The sequence below is a fragment of the Plodia interpunctella genome, chromosome 5, assembly GCF_027563975.2.
Source record: "Plodia interpunctella isolate USDA-ARS_2022_Savannah chromosome 5, ilPloInte3.2, whole genome shotgun sequence".
Taxonomy (NCBI): domain Eukaryota; kingdom Metazoa; phylum Arthropoda; class Insecta; order Lepidoptera; family Pyralidae; genus Plodia; species Plodia interpunctella.
In genome coordinates, this window is record NC_071298.1 from 4398675 (window position 1) to 4412142 (window position 13468).

The 13468-nt window shown below is 35.0% G+C and overlaps 3 protein-coding genes across 4 annotated transcripts; 1 reads left to right on the forward strand and 2 right to left on the reverse strand.

Annotated features, from left to right (window-relative positions):
- Positions 1–1526: 1526 nt before the first annotated feature.
- On the reverse strand, positions 1527–4119 carry LOC128669870 (myrosinase 1-like). The gene is made up of 6 exons (XM_053745074.2): positions 3963–4119; positions 3691–3806; positions 2891–3561; positions 2385–2690; positions 2005–2249; positions 1527–1771 (listed from the first exon to the last, which is right to left on the reverse strand). The coding sequence occupies exons 1-6, from the start codon at positions 3983–3985 to the stop codon at positions 1612–1614; spliced, it is 1521 nt and encodes a 506-aa protein (XP_053601049.1). The 5' UTR covers positions 3986–4119; the 3' UTR covers positions 1527–1611.
- Positions 4120–6582: 2463 nt separating this feature from the next.
- Positions 6583–11361, forward strand: LOC128669872 (uncharacterized protein). 2 transcript variants are annotated; one of them, XM_053745077.2, is made up of 6 exons: positions 6583–6805; positions 7439–7541; positions 7660–7763; positions 7874–7958; positions 8279–8387; positions 9171–11361. In XM_053745077.2, exons 1-6 carry the CDS (start codon positions 6714–6716, stop codon positions 9272–9274), a joined length of 597 nt encoding a protein of 198 aa, XP_053601052.1. In that variant the 5' UTR covers positions 6583–6713; the 3' UTR covers positions 9275–11361. The 2 variants fall into 2 exon arrangements, with proteins under 2 accessions (XP_053601052.1, XP_053601053.1); XM_053745078.2 differs by having other exon boundaries at positions 6583–6784.
- On the reverse strand, positions 10767–13222 carry LOC128669871 (transcription factor E2F7-like). The gene is made up of 3 exons (XM_053745076.2): positions 12744–13222; positions 12280–12613; positions 10767–12165 (listed from the first exon to the last, which is right to left on the reverse strand). Exons 1-3 carry the CDS (start codon positions 12926–12928, stop codon positions 11683–11685), a joined length of 1002 nt encoding a protein of 333 aa, XP_053601051.1. The 5' UTR covers positions 12929–13222; the 3' UTR covers positions 10767–11682.
- Between the last annotated feature and the right edge of the window lie 246 nt (positions 13223–13468).

Here is a 13468-nt window from a genome sequence, read left to right on the forward strand (position 1 = left end):
CGCCCGCTCATGAACTGCACTGTCCGTCTTTTTCGTTCGATAGCATGCAGAAGAGAGATAATCTCTCTCTCGTTCACGGGTTCAGTTCGTTCGCGATACGCTACACCAGTACCTAAATTGTAACTTGTTTGTTAAGATTGGATTTCAAATTTGATCAGCTGCGCGGTGACCTGTGACCCGCGAGTGCGTATGTGACTTGACACCTGCATTGATTGGATACCTACGAGAATCCTGGAATTGAGTCAATCATACAATAAAACCCAAATATTCATATTCGTATAGTTTCAAAGTGATCGAGATTTCTGAATGATCGAATCATTTAGACTCGATCACCACGCTTACGATTCGTAAATGACCCGGGTTACAATAAATAATCGACTGACCTAGCTATATCCGATATCGCGTGAGTTTGCAATATTGATAGAAGAATAAATATTGTTTATTCTTCTATCAATACTTTCGTTCTCTCGTTCGATCTTTCATTTGTATCTATCTGTGGTGAAGGGATATTTATACGGTGACATATATTTTAACAAAGCCTACTTGCAGTTGGTCACTTCTATAAGTACCTTACATAAAAGTTCTGTACTGGCTCCAGTAATATCTATAATTTCATGGCGCTCGTAAATAATTTTCAAGGCAACAATTTTGGTTAATAATTATTACTACAAAAAGAAACAAAAAATCGGTAATTAATCTATCGATATTTCTGCAATACTACTCTATCGAGGTCGTGTCTCACGAGGTTCACGATTGTGACAAACGGTTGACGTTGACAGGTTTTATTTTATTTTAAACAGTTTTAAAGTATGGACAAGACACGATAAAGCCACGAATACACTAGTATGAAGTCCAATAAATCTTCACGTGAGAACTGTTGCGAGCTTCTTTTCGACCGTTTACTGGCTCGAAAATTTTACAGCGTTAGGCGTATCCCATAATTTTCGAAGTTTTTTTTATCATATAAAAAAAAAACATTTTTCCCAATATTTCGGCACCCGAATATGCTACATTGTTGTATATTTTCACAAACGAATACTTACATAATGAAAGGATTAATAAAGTACTCTAAAATAAACGTTTTAATCGACATAGCAAAAAGCGGTAAAGCTTTTGTGTGTCTAACATACAGTGCTGTACTCTGGCGGGATAAATGTGCAGTAATACTCCTTATTACAGCCGAATAGACGTAAATAGGTAATACTTAAAAGAAATGTGAAGGAAAGGTGAACAAAATTAATACTTTCATACGAAAAATTGTTCAGACCACCGACTCAGCATAGGTATAGTTAAATAATGCCAATGTATAAGAAATTACCCTGTATATTTCATAAAGGTGTACAATACACAAACATGACGAACCGCTATTGAACGAGACCATGGCTTTGCAGGCAGTGATCCACTGGCGAGCTTTTACTCACAATGCCGCGGCTATCATACATCCTGCCTGGCATGCCACTGCAAGGCACACTGGCACACACACACAAGTCCAATTAAGGTTTACGAACCCAAATAATACAATCAAGTTTTCATAATTCATTTTATTTTCCTATTCGGTAATTTTAAGTAGATAAGTCTTTTTCTGAGTGTTCATATAAAAATAACATTTGTTTATCGACCATCATCAATGGTCATGGTCATTGTATCAGGCTCATAACTGTGATCAATGACGCGTGTTTTGATTATTTGTTTATAGACGAATGCCGATTTCCTTGGGGTCCGGGGACGAGCTGGGTCTTCAAAATCGACTTGATAGAGACCGAAGCGTTCGCTGGAAAATAAATCATAGATATATTTACTTTTCCACAAGATGTAACTTATGAACTTTTGAATAACTTGTAAGCGACGTTTATATTAATTTGTATATTATGTAATTGTTTCCTATCTATTAAAAATGATGGGTGGTTATCGCATAACGTGACATCTTTTCTACACAATATTGAAGAAGATTACAAAATGACCTTATCGGGAGATATATCGCGCAAACACTTGAAAAGCACTCACGTTAATCCTTCCATCCATTCAAAGTTGTCCATCAAACTCCAGGCCATGTAACCTTGTAATCGGACTCCCGCGTCGATGGCATCCAAGCAATTTTCTAAAGCAGCCCTGTAGTAGCGAATTCTGTCATCGTCCAGCAAACCAGACGAGGGGGGCGAAGACCACCCATTTTCCGTGATATAGAATTTGGGATCGTTGTATTTCTCTTTAAGATGAGTCAGAACCTTGAGGATACTATTAGGCCCTTGCTGTAAAAATATAAATTTCCTGCGTAAATTCAAAGTACCTAACCGTCATGAATGATCTTCAAAATATGCTATAAACGCTTCAGTATTACTAGATACGTAAGACAATAGCTATATACTTGGACAGAAACTCTTTACCGTTAACCACGAAGACGCTGACTGAGGCCATTCTTCAGGTACGTAAGACCCAACTCCAGCATCGTCCATCAAGGACGGAACAACATATTGGCTAATGTGTTCAGTTGCCGAAATCAAGTACGCTGTATAATGGTTGACCCCAAAGAAGTCGGATGCGCCTCGTACGTATTGCTTCTCTTCTTCTGTGAAGTCAGGCATGCGGGACCAGGGGTAGCCTTGCTCTGCGCTCTTTTGAGCTACTCGCTCCGCAAACTCTTTAGGGAAACCACCCTGCGCGGAGAAAATAGGTTCGGCGTATTGGCCCCACTGTAATTAAAAATACAAATACTAAAGGTAGTAAATAAATAAAATAAATATATTAGGACGAAACACACAGATTGAGCTAGCCCCAAAGTAAGTTCAGAGGCAAGCACTTTACCACTGCGTCACCGAGGTCGTCGGTAGTAAAACGGAATAATAATTGTGATGAAACAAAAAAAAATATAGCTCTATGATTCGTCCCTCACCTCAGCTTGACGCCTGATTTCTGCTGCAAATTCATCTTCCTCAGAATCGGTAAGTGATTCAAACCAGTTGACGCTAATGGTGATTCCGCATTCTCCGCCTTGACTAGCTTTGTATTGATTGTTGTACAAATGGTATGCCCTAGCGTGTGCAAGTACAAGATACTTGGCACAAAGATAATTTCCGATGCCGGTAGCATTTAGAATGGGAGCTTTCGTGGCAGCTCCGTAGCCCTCGTAGCAAATTTCTCTGGGCTCATTGAACGTGATCCAATGTTTAACTCGGTCTCCGAAACTCTCGTAGACGACTCGAGCATATTCTTCGAACCACTCCGGAAATAGTGGATTAGCAAAGCCACCAAGATCTTGTAGTTTTTGGGGTAGATCCCAGTGGTAAAGAGTAACCATGGGGGTAATACCGTATTTCAACATTTCATCGATATATTTATTGTAGAAAGCTACGCCAGCTTCGCTGACGCGGTTGGAAAAGCCGTCAGGGAGGATTCTGGACCAAGCCACGGAAAACCGGTATGCGTCCAGACCTAATTCCCTCATCATCTCAACGTCTCGTTTGTAATTATTGTACGAGTCAGCGGCTATATCTCCATTGCTACTGTCCTTGATCACATGTGGGTGATTGTGCGTCATGTAGTCCCAGATGCTCTCACCTTTGTCTGAAAGTATATAACTTGTTATATAATAAAAAAAATATAAATGATTTGGTCAATTTAAAATACTCCGGCCAGAAAAGCCACAGAAACATTTTCTAACTTATTTTTATTAATACTTATTTTCGTACTAACCGTCGGCATTCCAACCGCCTTCGATTTGATATGAAGCTGTGGCTGTACCAAAGAGGAAGTCATCAGGAAACCGTCTCTCTTGCTTCGGGATGGCTGAACACCCCAGCAGTACCACGCTAAAATGTAATTATTTGTTTAGTAGATAAGTACTTAAATTAAAACTGGTAGGTTCATCTGTGCGCCTAAAGGTGGGTACCTTTATATGCACCCCTTGCACATAGTTGACATCTATTGACAAAATATTTAAAAAATAGAAAACAAAATTGACATACCATAAGACCAAAGCCACCTTCATCTTGACCGCTCGGTGCTCGACAATGAACCGACCGGTAGCTCGGTTTTTATAGAATGCAAATCGAGATAGCACTACCTTCTTATCACTTCATTGGAAATCTATAGGCACTTGAAGAAATAGTTCAAAACAAATAACAACTAACGTTGATGATAATGTAAAAAAATAGCCTTGAATATATCCAGTTCTGCGATATACAATGACACACAGATAATACATAATTCGGAACTTTTTTATACCTAAGCGTTTTCTACAAGTATTCGGCCAACGTAGCGAATAGACGTACAATGCACAAACTATATAAGGATAAATGATGGTTTTGGATCTACTTAATTTAATATTGTGTTAAGTTAAGTTAGCATTATTATGATAAGAGTATAACCCTAAGAACTCTTATCATAACGAAATACCGAAGTTAAGGGGTCATACCATATACCCATATCTATAGAGTCGACAGATCGTTTACGCCTGAACACAAACTGGGCTTAGTTTTAGGTATCCTAATTTACTAATATTATAAATGCGAAACTACGTTTGTTTGTTACCTTTTACGCTCTATCTATTCAACCTATCTTCTTGAAATTTTGCATAGGTACCTACATGTACTTACCTAGTTTGAAACGGCATAGGGTACCTTTCATCTCGGAAAATTAATGCGGGCGAAGCCGCGCAAAAGCTAGTACCAAATAAAAGGTTTGTTTGCTGCCGGTCGTAAACTGGGCATAAAGCACTGAGAAAAAGAATTTTATATTTAAGTGTTTATTTATTTTTCGGGCATCCTGTTCAGCAGGCCTACTATCAACATTTACGGAATCATAATAGCATTAAAAATTAACTTGATAGTATTACCATGAAGTTAATTTTAAATTTAATAAATTTCAGTTTAGGTTTGAACTGGATAGACGAGACGTTTCTACTGTGTGTCATTTTCCCCATAGATTTACAAAAAATATGAAGGTAGGTAGGTACCTAATAGCTCATTGGTCATCGAGAACTAAAGTCACAGATTCTAGGGTGAATTTCAGGACTGTTTGAACGCGGTGTGTAGCGTTTTATTAGTGTCGCACATTTTTTAAAATAAAGAATCATTTTTTAAAATTAAACATTTATAACATCATCATTGTTCCAGTACCTACTTTACTTATTTATAAAATAGGATAATTAAATTGATTACTGTGTATGGTACAATTTAATAAACACTGATGATAGCCCACGGCGGCGTTCAAAACGCTCGTAAAATTCACCCTCTACCGAGGGTGTATGTTGCGACGTGCACTCGACACACAAGTTGTTAATCGTATTTTCTTTCGAGCGATACATATTGTAATTATACGACACCTGCCTGATAGAATAAAATAAAATTTCTAGTACATAATTACAACAACGTCCATGAAATATTCACATTATTTCGTATTAAAAAAAAATTAATTATATTTTTTGCCAGTCTGCACTTGTAAATATTTATTTTTATTTTTATTTCAACCGGGTTATAAATAATAGGGAGTATTACTGCACATTTATTCCGCCAGAGTACAGCACTGTAGTGTTAGGTACACAAATTTTTGCCGCCTTTTGCTATGTCAACTAAAACGTTTATTTTAGAGTACTTTATTAATGCTTTCATTATGTAAGCATTCGTTTGTGAAAATATACAACAATGTAGCATATTCGGGTGCCGAAATATTGGGAAAAATCGTTTTCCATAAGATAAAAAAACTTCGAAAACTATGGAATACGTCTCACGCTATAAAAAGAAGCTCGGAACACTTCACATGTGAAAACTTATTAAAATTTGGACTTCATACAGGTAATATCTTCAGTCAAGATCAAGTTTATATCAGTTTATGACCACAGTTGACCAAATAATGCAGAACATAACCTAAAATAGTGTTATTATTTTCAGTTCCACTAAATCCTTCCTTTTTCCTTTAAACTCGCACCATTATTGCGTAGAAGTATTGAAAATTGGCGCCTCCATTGGCAATGTTTGTGTACCTTAGTTGTACCAGTATCGCCATCTGCGCTGAGCTTTGCGTAATATGCCCAAGAGAACAATGGATTTCATACAATTTGCAGACCGGTTTACTTTCACATAAGTTCAAATATGAAATTTGATTATTTCAGATAAATGTTGTTTTTCCGAAAACTACCTTACTAAATTTAATATAATATCTAGCTAGAATTTGGTATGATGCGGTTGATTAGCTATGCTTCACTGGTTGAACCACAATGTTCTTAACTGTGGGTTAATTGTTAACCTAAAATAATAAATAATTAAGGTTATTTTAGGTTAAAAATATTTTTCCTAACGTTGGTACGGCTGGTAAATCATTTAATATGATGAGGCGTGAGAAAAGCAGTTGGATTTTTGCTCGCCTTTCTTCACTTTCGACTCAAGCTCCAACATCAAGCTAGCTTTTTCCCTTGTCACATCCATCCATGCTTTTTATCAAACTCTCTTGCTTTAGTGTCAATGTCAATGTTCAAAGTCTTTTTCATCAACTCTCTTGATTGAATTAACTTTAGATTTTCCAGATATTTATCTGACATTGGAGTGGATTGATGTCAGGCTGCTATCCTGTCCTGTCACTGTCAGTCTAGTCGTTCAGTCAGTCAGTTTAGTCATTTCACTAGTTGGAAATTAAGTGTTGTTTTCGTTTTTACGATTTGTTTATTTATTAGCAGAGTATTTGCTTATCGAACTTTTAAAATTTAGTGATAAATAAATATTATGTCTGAAAACGTGAATATAGATTTGTCTGGAGAAATCAGTGCTCCCACCGAAAAGAAAGGTTTTCAAAAGTATGTGTATGATGTGGAACTGTAAGTCTACTAACAATTTTATGCTACGTGGTGTAGTCATTGCGTGTGTTCATTTTCTTATCAATTCATGGCATATAACAGACTACGCACTTTACTTTTTTATGATTAGTTTTTCGTGGCTTTAATTATAAAATATGTATAAATAAGAACCATTAAAATATACACATCTTATGATTTATTTCCAATTCATCTGATTAGATTTTGCAGAATTAATTTAAGCTAATTCATAATAATATATTTATTTAAACTAAAAATCTTATAAAGAAGACAACAAGGGTACTGCGGTTGCAGACTTTGCCTTGCAATGCTTTCAAAATGTTATTCTTCTTCATAAAGTTGACCATCCTATTTACATCATAAAGTCTATTCTTGAGTATATAATATCTATATTATATGATATGATGATATGAATCAAAGCACCACAATTTTAGTTTATTATTACGGACTCTGGCCTCAGAAGCTCAATGGCAGAGGAAGAAACCGGGGCAAATGCAAAGATAAGAGAATCTTACTTCTCTTCTCTTACAGAGGCCCCTAATGTGTGCAAGCAAAAATTTGTGAAATGTTGTCCTTAATGCCTCTTAGGGAAATTTACACACAAAAATACCCTGATCACAATTTTTTCATTTGTAGATTAATGCATCATGTCCGCAGTGGGGCAGCTCCTGCCCTGCTGATGGGCGCTATTTCTACACGCAGACCATGGACACAGTTTATAGCCACTGAAAATTTTAAGGTATTTTTGGGTTTGGACAAATTTTCATGCAATATATATATTTTTAAGTATATGAGAAAAATGTGACATCCTAATATATACTTCCATGTAGCAGTGTTTACTATTTTTTCTTTTACAGGTTCCAGCATCTATACCCAGACTGACTCGGCGAGTTTACAGGAATGTTGAATATTTTCAAGCTAATTATTTAGTGGTGTTTCTAGGATTATTCGCTTATTGTTTGTAAGTTCATTGTAATACAGTTAAAAAGTGATAATTTAAAATAGAAAGCAATCTACTTTCAAACAACATATTAATTTCAAATTTTCTCATACATCAATACTTTTTTACAGAATTACTACACCATTACTCCTAATCGCTATGGTGGCTAGTTTTTTCGGTTATCGGAAATTAACTTCAGGACCTAACACATGGAAGGTGAGGAGGATGTCTGTATTCAACATATTTGACAAGTTAATTAAAGTTAGAATATTACCACTTTGATTTTTTCATCTTTTATTACTGATGAGTCAGTGTTATAGGTACAAATGTGTTTATTTTGTCTTTTATTTTATTTTCAGCCAAAAGTAAGTCTATTAGTTTCAATCACCTAACTTGTTTCCCTTCTTCTACATAAAAGTTTATTAGAGTTCAATAGTTATTGTATATTTTCTAAATTTAAATAATAACCAAACCATAGATGCTTTTCCTAATTTTTTCTCATCTTTCAATCTGTTTGACTATTACTTCTATGTTAGATCGGAGGTTGGGAGCTGACGAAAACCCAACAATATGGGGTAGCAGCAGCTGGCTCTATGGCATTGTGTTGGTTGGCTGGAGCGGGTGCGGTTCTCTTCTGGGTCCTTGGTAAGCAATGTTTCTTTTCTCGAGTCGTTATTGTAAATAAGTTTCGCTCTCTATTCTGAGGCCAACTAAAGCCTTACCACCACTACCACCTCATGATTTTTTATACACGATTAAGATACGATTTCATGACCATAGGCAAGACTTGGGGGTTTCGAAATTGAACTATTATAATGCTGTTTATGATTATAACATTCAAATTCAAAATTATTTAATTTAGGACGTCAAAAATTACTTAAACTAAGTCTACTGCCGACTTCCAAAGTGCAGGTGAAGAAGAAGCCTTTTCTCCAACGAAGTCAATTTAACAAATATAGATCTTATCGTTATTACTGCCAATGTAATCCTTATCCTTACATATTATAAAGTTCTCTGGCGCGCCGTCTGTCTGTTCGCGATAAATACAAAAACGACTGCACGGATTCTTATGCGGTTTTCACCAATAGATGGTGTGATTCCGGAGGAAGGTTTAGGTTTTTACCCGGGTCGCAAGTATAAAAATAAAATCAAACTGGAAGCGTGTCATGGAAGGTGCACTCTGGTCTCTTGATGAGTATATTATCTATACTATTGCGTATGCGTTTGTGAGTTTGTATGTTTGAGGCGGGCAATCAACTGAACTACCGAACTGATTTCAAAAATTCTTTCACCATTAGAAAGGCAAATTATCCAAGATTGCTATAGGCTATATTTTATCTCGAAATTCCTACGGGACCGAAGCCCCGGGCAACATCTAGTGGATAATATAATCATAAATGCAGGTAATATTATTATTTTTATTTTCAGGTGCTACAGTGACAGTCGTAGCACTCCACGCGAGCTTGTTCGATTCAGAGACGTTACCAGCGATCGACGACCCCGAACGATTCCCCATGGTCGAGCAAGTGTGACACGGCCACCTCCCATTGTTCCTGCCGCCGCCGCCACCCGGCTAGTTTGCAGGCCCACCGTAATTAACCCACACGCCCGATTAACCTTGACGGAACCCGTATGCAATGCTACTTGTTAGGTAGTAATTGCATTTCTTTTTCTTTGGATACAAAATGGTTCATATAATTTCATCAGAATAAAAATTAACTCTTTATTGCACTAGAATACACATAGAGAAAATCAATAAAAAAGTGAGACTAATTGTCTCTTACAAAGGCGGATTTATCACAGAATTTTCTTCCAATCAAGCAATTATTTATGAGGATTAAAGTTAAAGTAAAATTGTTTAAAAAACTATTGTTACAATGTTAAAACTATTATATTTTTAATTATTTAGTGAACCACCTATTGATATTTTTGAAATCTGGGGAAGAATGTAATTAAGTTGTAATTTCATTTCATATTTATAGAATATTTCATGTTGAATATCATGAGGATTCATCAGACTTTTTTACGTGGAATTAGATGGAATGGTCCAAGTATGGGATGACTGATCACCCGTCTGGTGCGTTGCATTGGCGTCCCCAACTAGGAAATAATAATAATAAAAATACTTTTAAGAATGCTATATTTATAATTCTAAAAAGTTTTATGTATAAAATAATATATCAAGATTGTTGAGATTCTGTGTTCCACACACATAGGATTTTCGATATTTAAATTATTGGGTTGAAAATAATTGTATCGCTGTAGCGACGAGGCGTCTTGGACTAATATTATAAAAGTGAAAGTGGATTTAACATATTCTGTTTTCACGTCAAAAAGGACTATTGGTTTGAATGTGTTTAGGTGGATCTCCATATCCTGTATTACTAGAACATAACAATCTATTCCCGAGATATTTTAGTCAGTCTTAATCCTAATAATGTTTTAAATGCTAGGGACATTATTTGGAATAATAACAAATGAATATCATCAATCAATACCTAATTAAAACACTAATAGTAGACCTCGATAGTAAAGCGAAGTATTTAATAAAATGCGTAACTACCCAGACGTAGGCGAGGGTGGATAATAAAGTTCTGTGGTGGATAGTACGTCGAGGGTGAAATGTCGCTTTACTGTCGAGGCGCATCTCTGCTTTTCACTTCGATTGCGTGGAAATTGACACCAATATTAGAAATAACAATGCCTGTTTTTAGACAATTAAATTAACAAGCCTAATTATTATTATTAGACGAAGATTTTACTTTTTTGCTCTAGACAATTTTACTTTTGAAACGCTCTTGAGCGTAAAAGAAATTCACAGATGAAGTTTTTACTAGAGCTTAAAATCTAACTTTACGAGCATGAGAAGTGAAAAAAGTTTTTGTAAATATTAGATCTTGAAACCATGTAAAATATATATCACTCAATCAATAAGTTATTTTATGTGTTGTTTATGTAATGTTTATTGTAAATAAAGTTTTAAAATACATGTCTTTATTTTGATAGAAAAAGAAAAGAAGTAAATATTTTTGATGATGTTTAATAGAACTTATAGCTTATAACAAATATAAAATAAAAGCAACCTTTTAGAAACTGCATAATGTTTACACTACTTTCGTTTTGTATTGTATTGATTACAAAAGTTACAACAAAATAACTTCATTTTAAAATTCCTAACATCTGCCTCTATAGTAATTAAATTACAATGTTATTTTAACATAGCCACAGGCGTTACTTTATATAGCATGTTAGAATTGTAACTTTCAATACAACTTGAAAATATGTATGGGACTAAATGCATAGTGATAATTAAAATTATTTATATATGTTAAAAATCATAACTATTTAAACTATCATAAGAAACAAGCTATATATATCTGGAAAAACATAATGCATTTAATTTTGTCAAGTGTATTAAGTAGTAATAAAAATAGCTCACTAAATAAGGTCAGTCCAAGACTCCCAGGGGTACAAGCTATGCAAACTATTTCCCCAAATATAAATTACTCTTGTCATAATAACTATTTAGTCATTTACTTCATAAAATTGGCATTTAGTCAACAGTCTTTAATTTTGTACAAACAAAACAAATATTACATAATAAATCTATAAACATTTTTGTCTTTCGATTTAACTTATAATTATATTTAATGCAGATAAAATCTATTTTAGATAACACTTTTTGTGTTTCATAATTTTATAGCTTTAGCTAATTACATTTTCTAATTGCACCATTCAAAAAAAATGTCTCTGACACTATTTTTTCTTCAACATTATTAAGCTAAATATAAACATAGGAACAAAGCTTCTAGCATCTATGTATAATAAAATATTGTGTGATATACATAAAATGTTCACATGTACAATACATCCCCTGGAAGACTAAGTATATAAATATCTGTCTAAAAATATCAATTCATCAGTTATATCTAATGTATAATCACAATGGTATTCCATTATTAATTTTAGTCAGTTCCATGTCTGCCACCAGCAAGATTTCATTCCACTTATGAGTTGGGGTATGTGGAGGGGTGGTGACCCCAAGTTTCAGTTCTTTGCAAGAGTCTGGAGTGGAGAATTCCAATTTTCTTTTGGATTTCCCAGCAAACACTTGAAAAGGAGGAGTCTTTTGGCTATCCAGCAGCACAACTGGGGTTATAGGAGATGGTGTAGCTGTTACAACCTTTTCAGACTTTTTGGTTTTGAAAGGTCCTGCATATTTGAAGACCGGTTTCTTTAGTATAGAATTGCCTGATACTTTTTCTATAAGGCCAACAGATATAAAAACATTGGCGATGTCATAAAGACGTCTCACTTTGGACTTGTGTTGACGATCCTGTTGTTCTGGAGACAGCACAGTTTTATTTTTATTTGATGTGTCAATTAGAACACGAACTGCCATTTCCAAATTTATCAATGTATTCTGAAATGAGAATTATAGGAACATTACAAATATGACAAATTGTAACTTAGTAGGGTTTTGGTAAAAATATTATTTAAAACATAATTTGGGACAATATACAGAAAAAATACTTACAGGGGGTTCCACTAGGAACAACATCAGGAACCTTTGGGCAAGAATACCAAGTGTTTTGTGTTTTGGTGTTGGAGGTTTCGGAGCCCTTCCACGCAGAGCATCAGCCAACTTCAAGTTTTCACCTTCCTTTTTTAAAACTTTCAAGAACGAATTGAGCCTTGCTCCTCCATACCAAAGGTATGTGTTTTTCCTTCTGTGCACAGCACACTGCATGGCTTCCAATATGTTTATTATATCATACATACGACGTTTTTCCACCCCAAGTCTGGCTGCAGTACTATCCAATTGCAGTTCAATAGGCCCATTTCCATGGAGAGGAAAAAGACTGAGGAATCTGTAAAGAATCATTGTAATAATACATTTTTTTAGGTACTTAGCAACACTTTTCACAGCTATATAAAATACATGTGAAATTAGAAGACAAACAGAACATAGTATTTAGAAACTAAGTTTTGGGAAACTACCTGTCACAAAGTATTTGAAGAGATTTCTCCTTACGGTGCACTGCACTCGGCGGTGGCGTTGGGTACTGAAGAGCAACACTGGTTAGCAACTTGAGGTTAGCATTCGGTGAAACATAGTTCGAGTTCGTGACTTCAGTAAGCACACAGCGCTTTGGAGTACAACTTAAGTTTCCATCTTCATACATCGTAAGTTTTCATTATGCAATTATCATCACAAAATATTCGCGTATATTTTTTGACAGATTGTCCAAAATCCAGTTGGTTGCCTATTCATATCATGAATACAATATGAATAAATTATCAATTAAATACATTTCAGTTTATGGCTTGAGACATTAAAATTATATAAGTTAAAGGATCAACTAATAATAACATGATATATTTAAAATTAATCAGAAATTAACAACGTAACCTAACAATAAACAATTTTGACAGACATAAATGCGCGCGCGCGAGCGACGCGGTCCCGAACGAAACGCAAGAGAAGGTAGATAGCAGTGTTGCCGTCCAATCAATCGATTGGCTACTATTGATTAAAATATTATAATAAATTTTATATGAAAAATTTTTTGTTGGTCTCATTTTAATTTGAATTCTCAACTTTTCAATTACTTTAATAGTAGTTTGTATCATAATTCTAGACACAAGAAACACACTGCATACGTTCGTTCCAGCTGCACTTACTCCACCACTGGATACATTTTTATCTCAGACAGGAAGCCCAT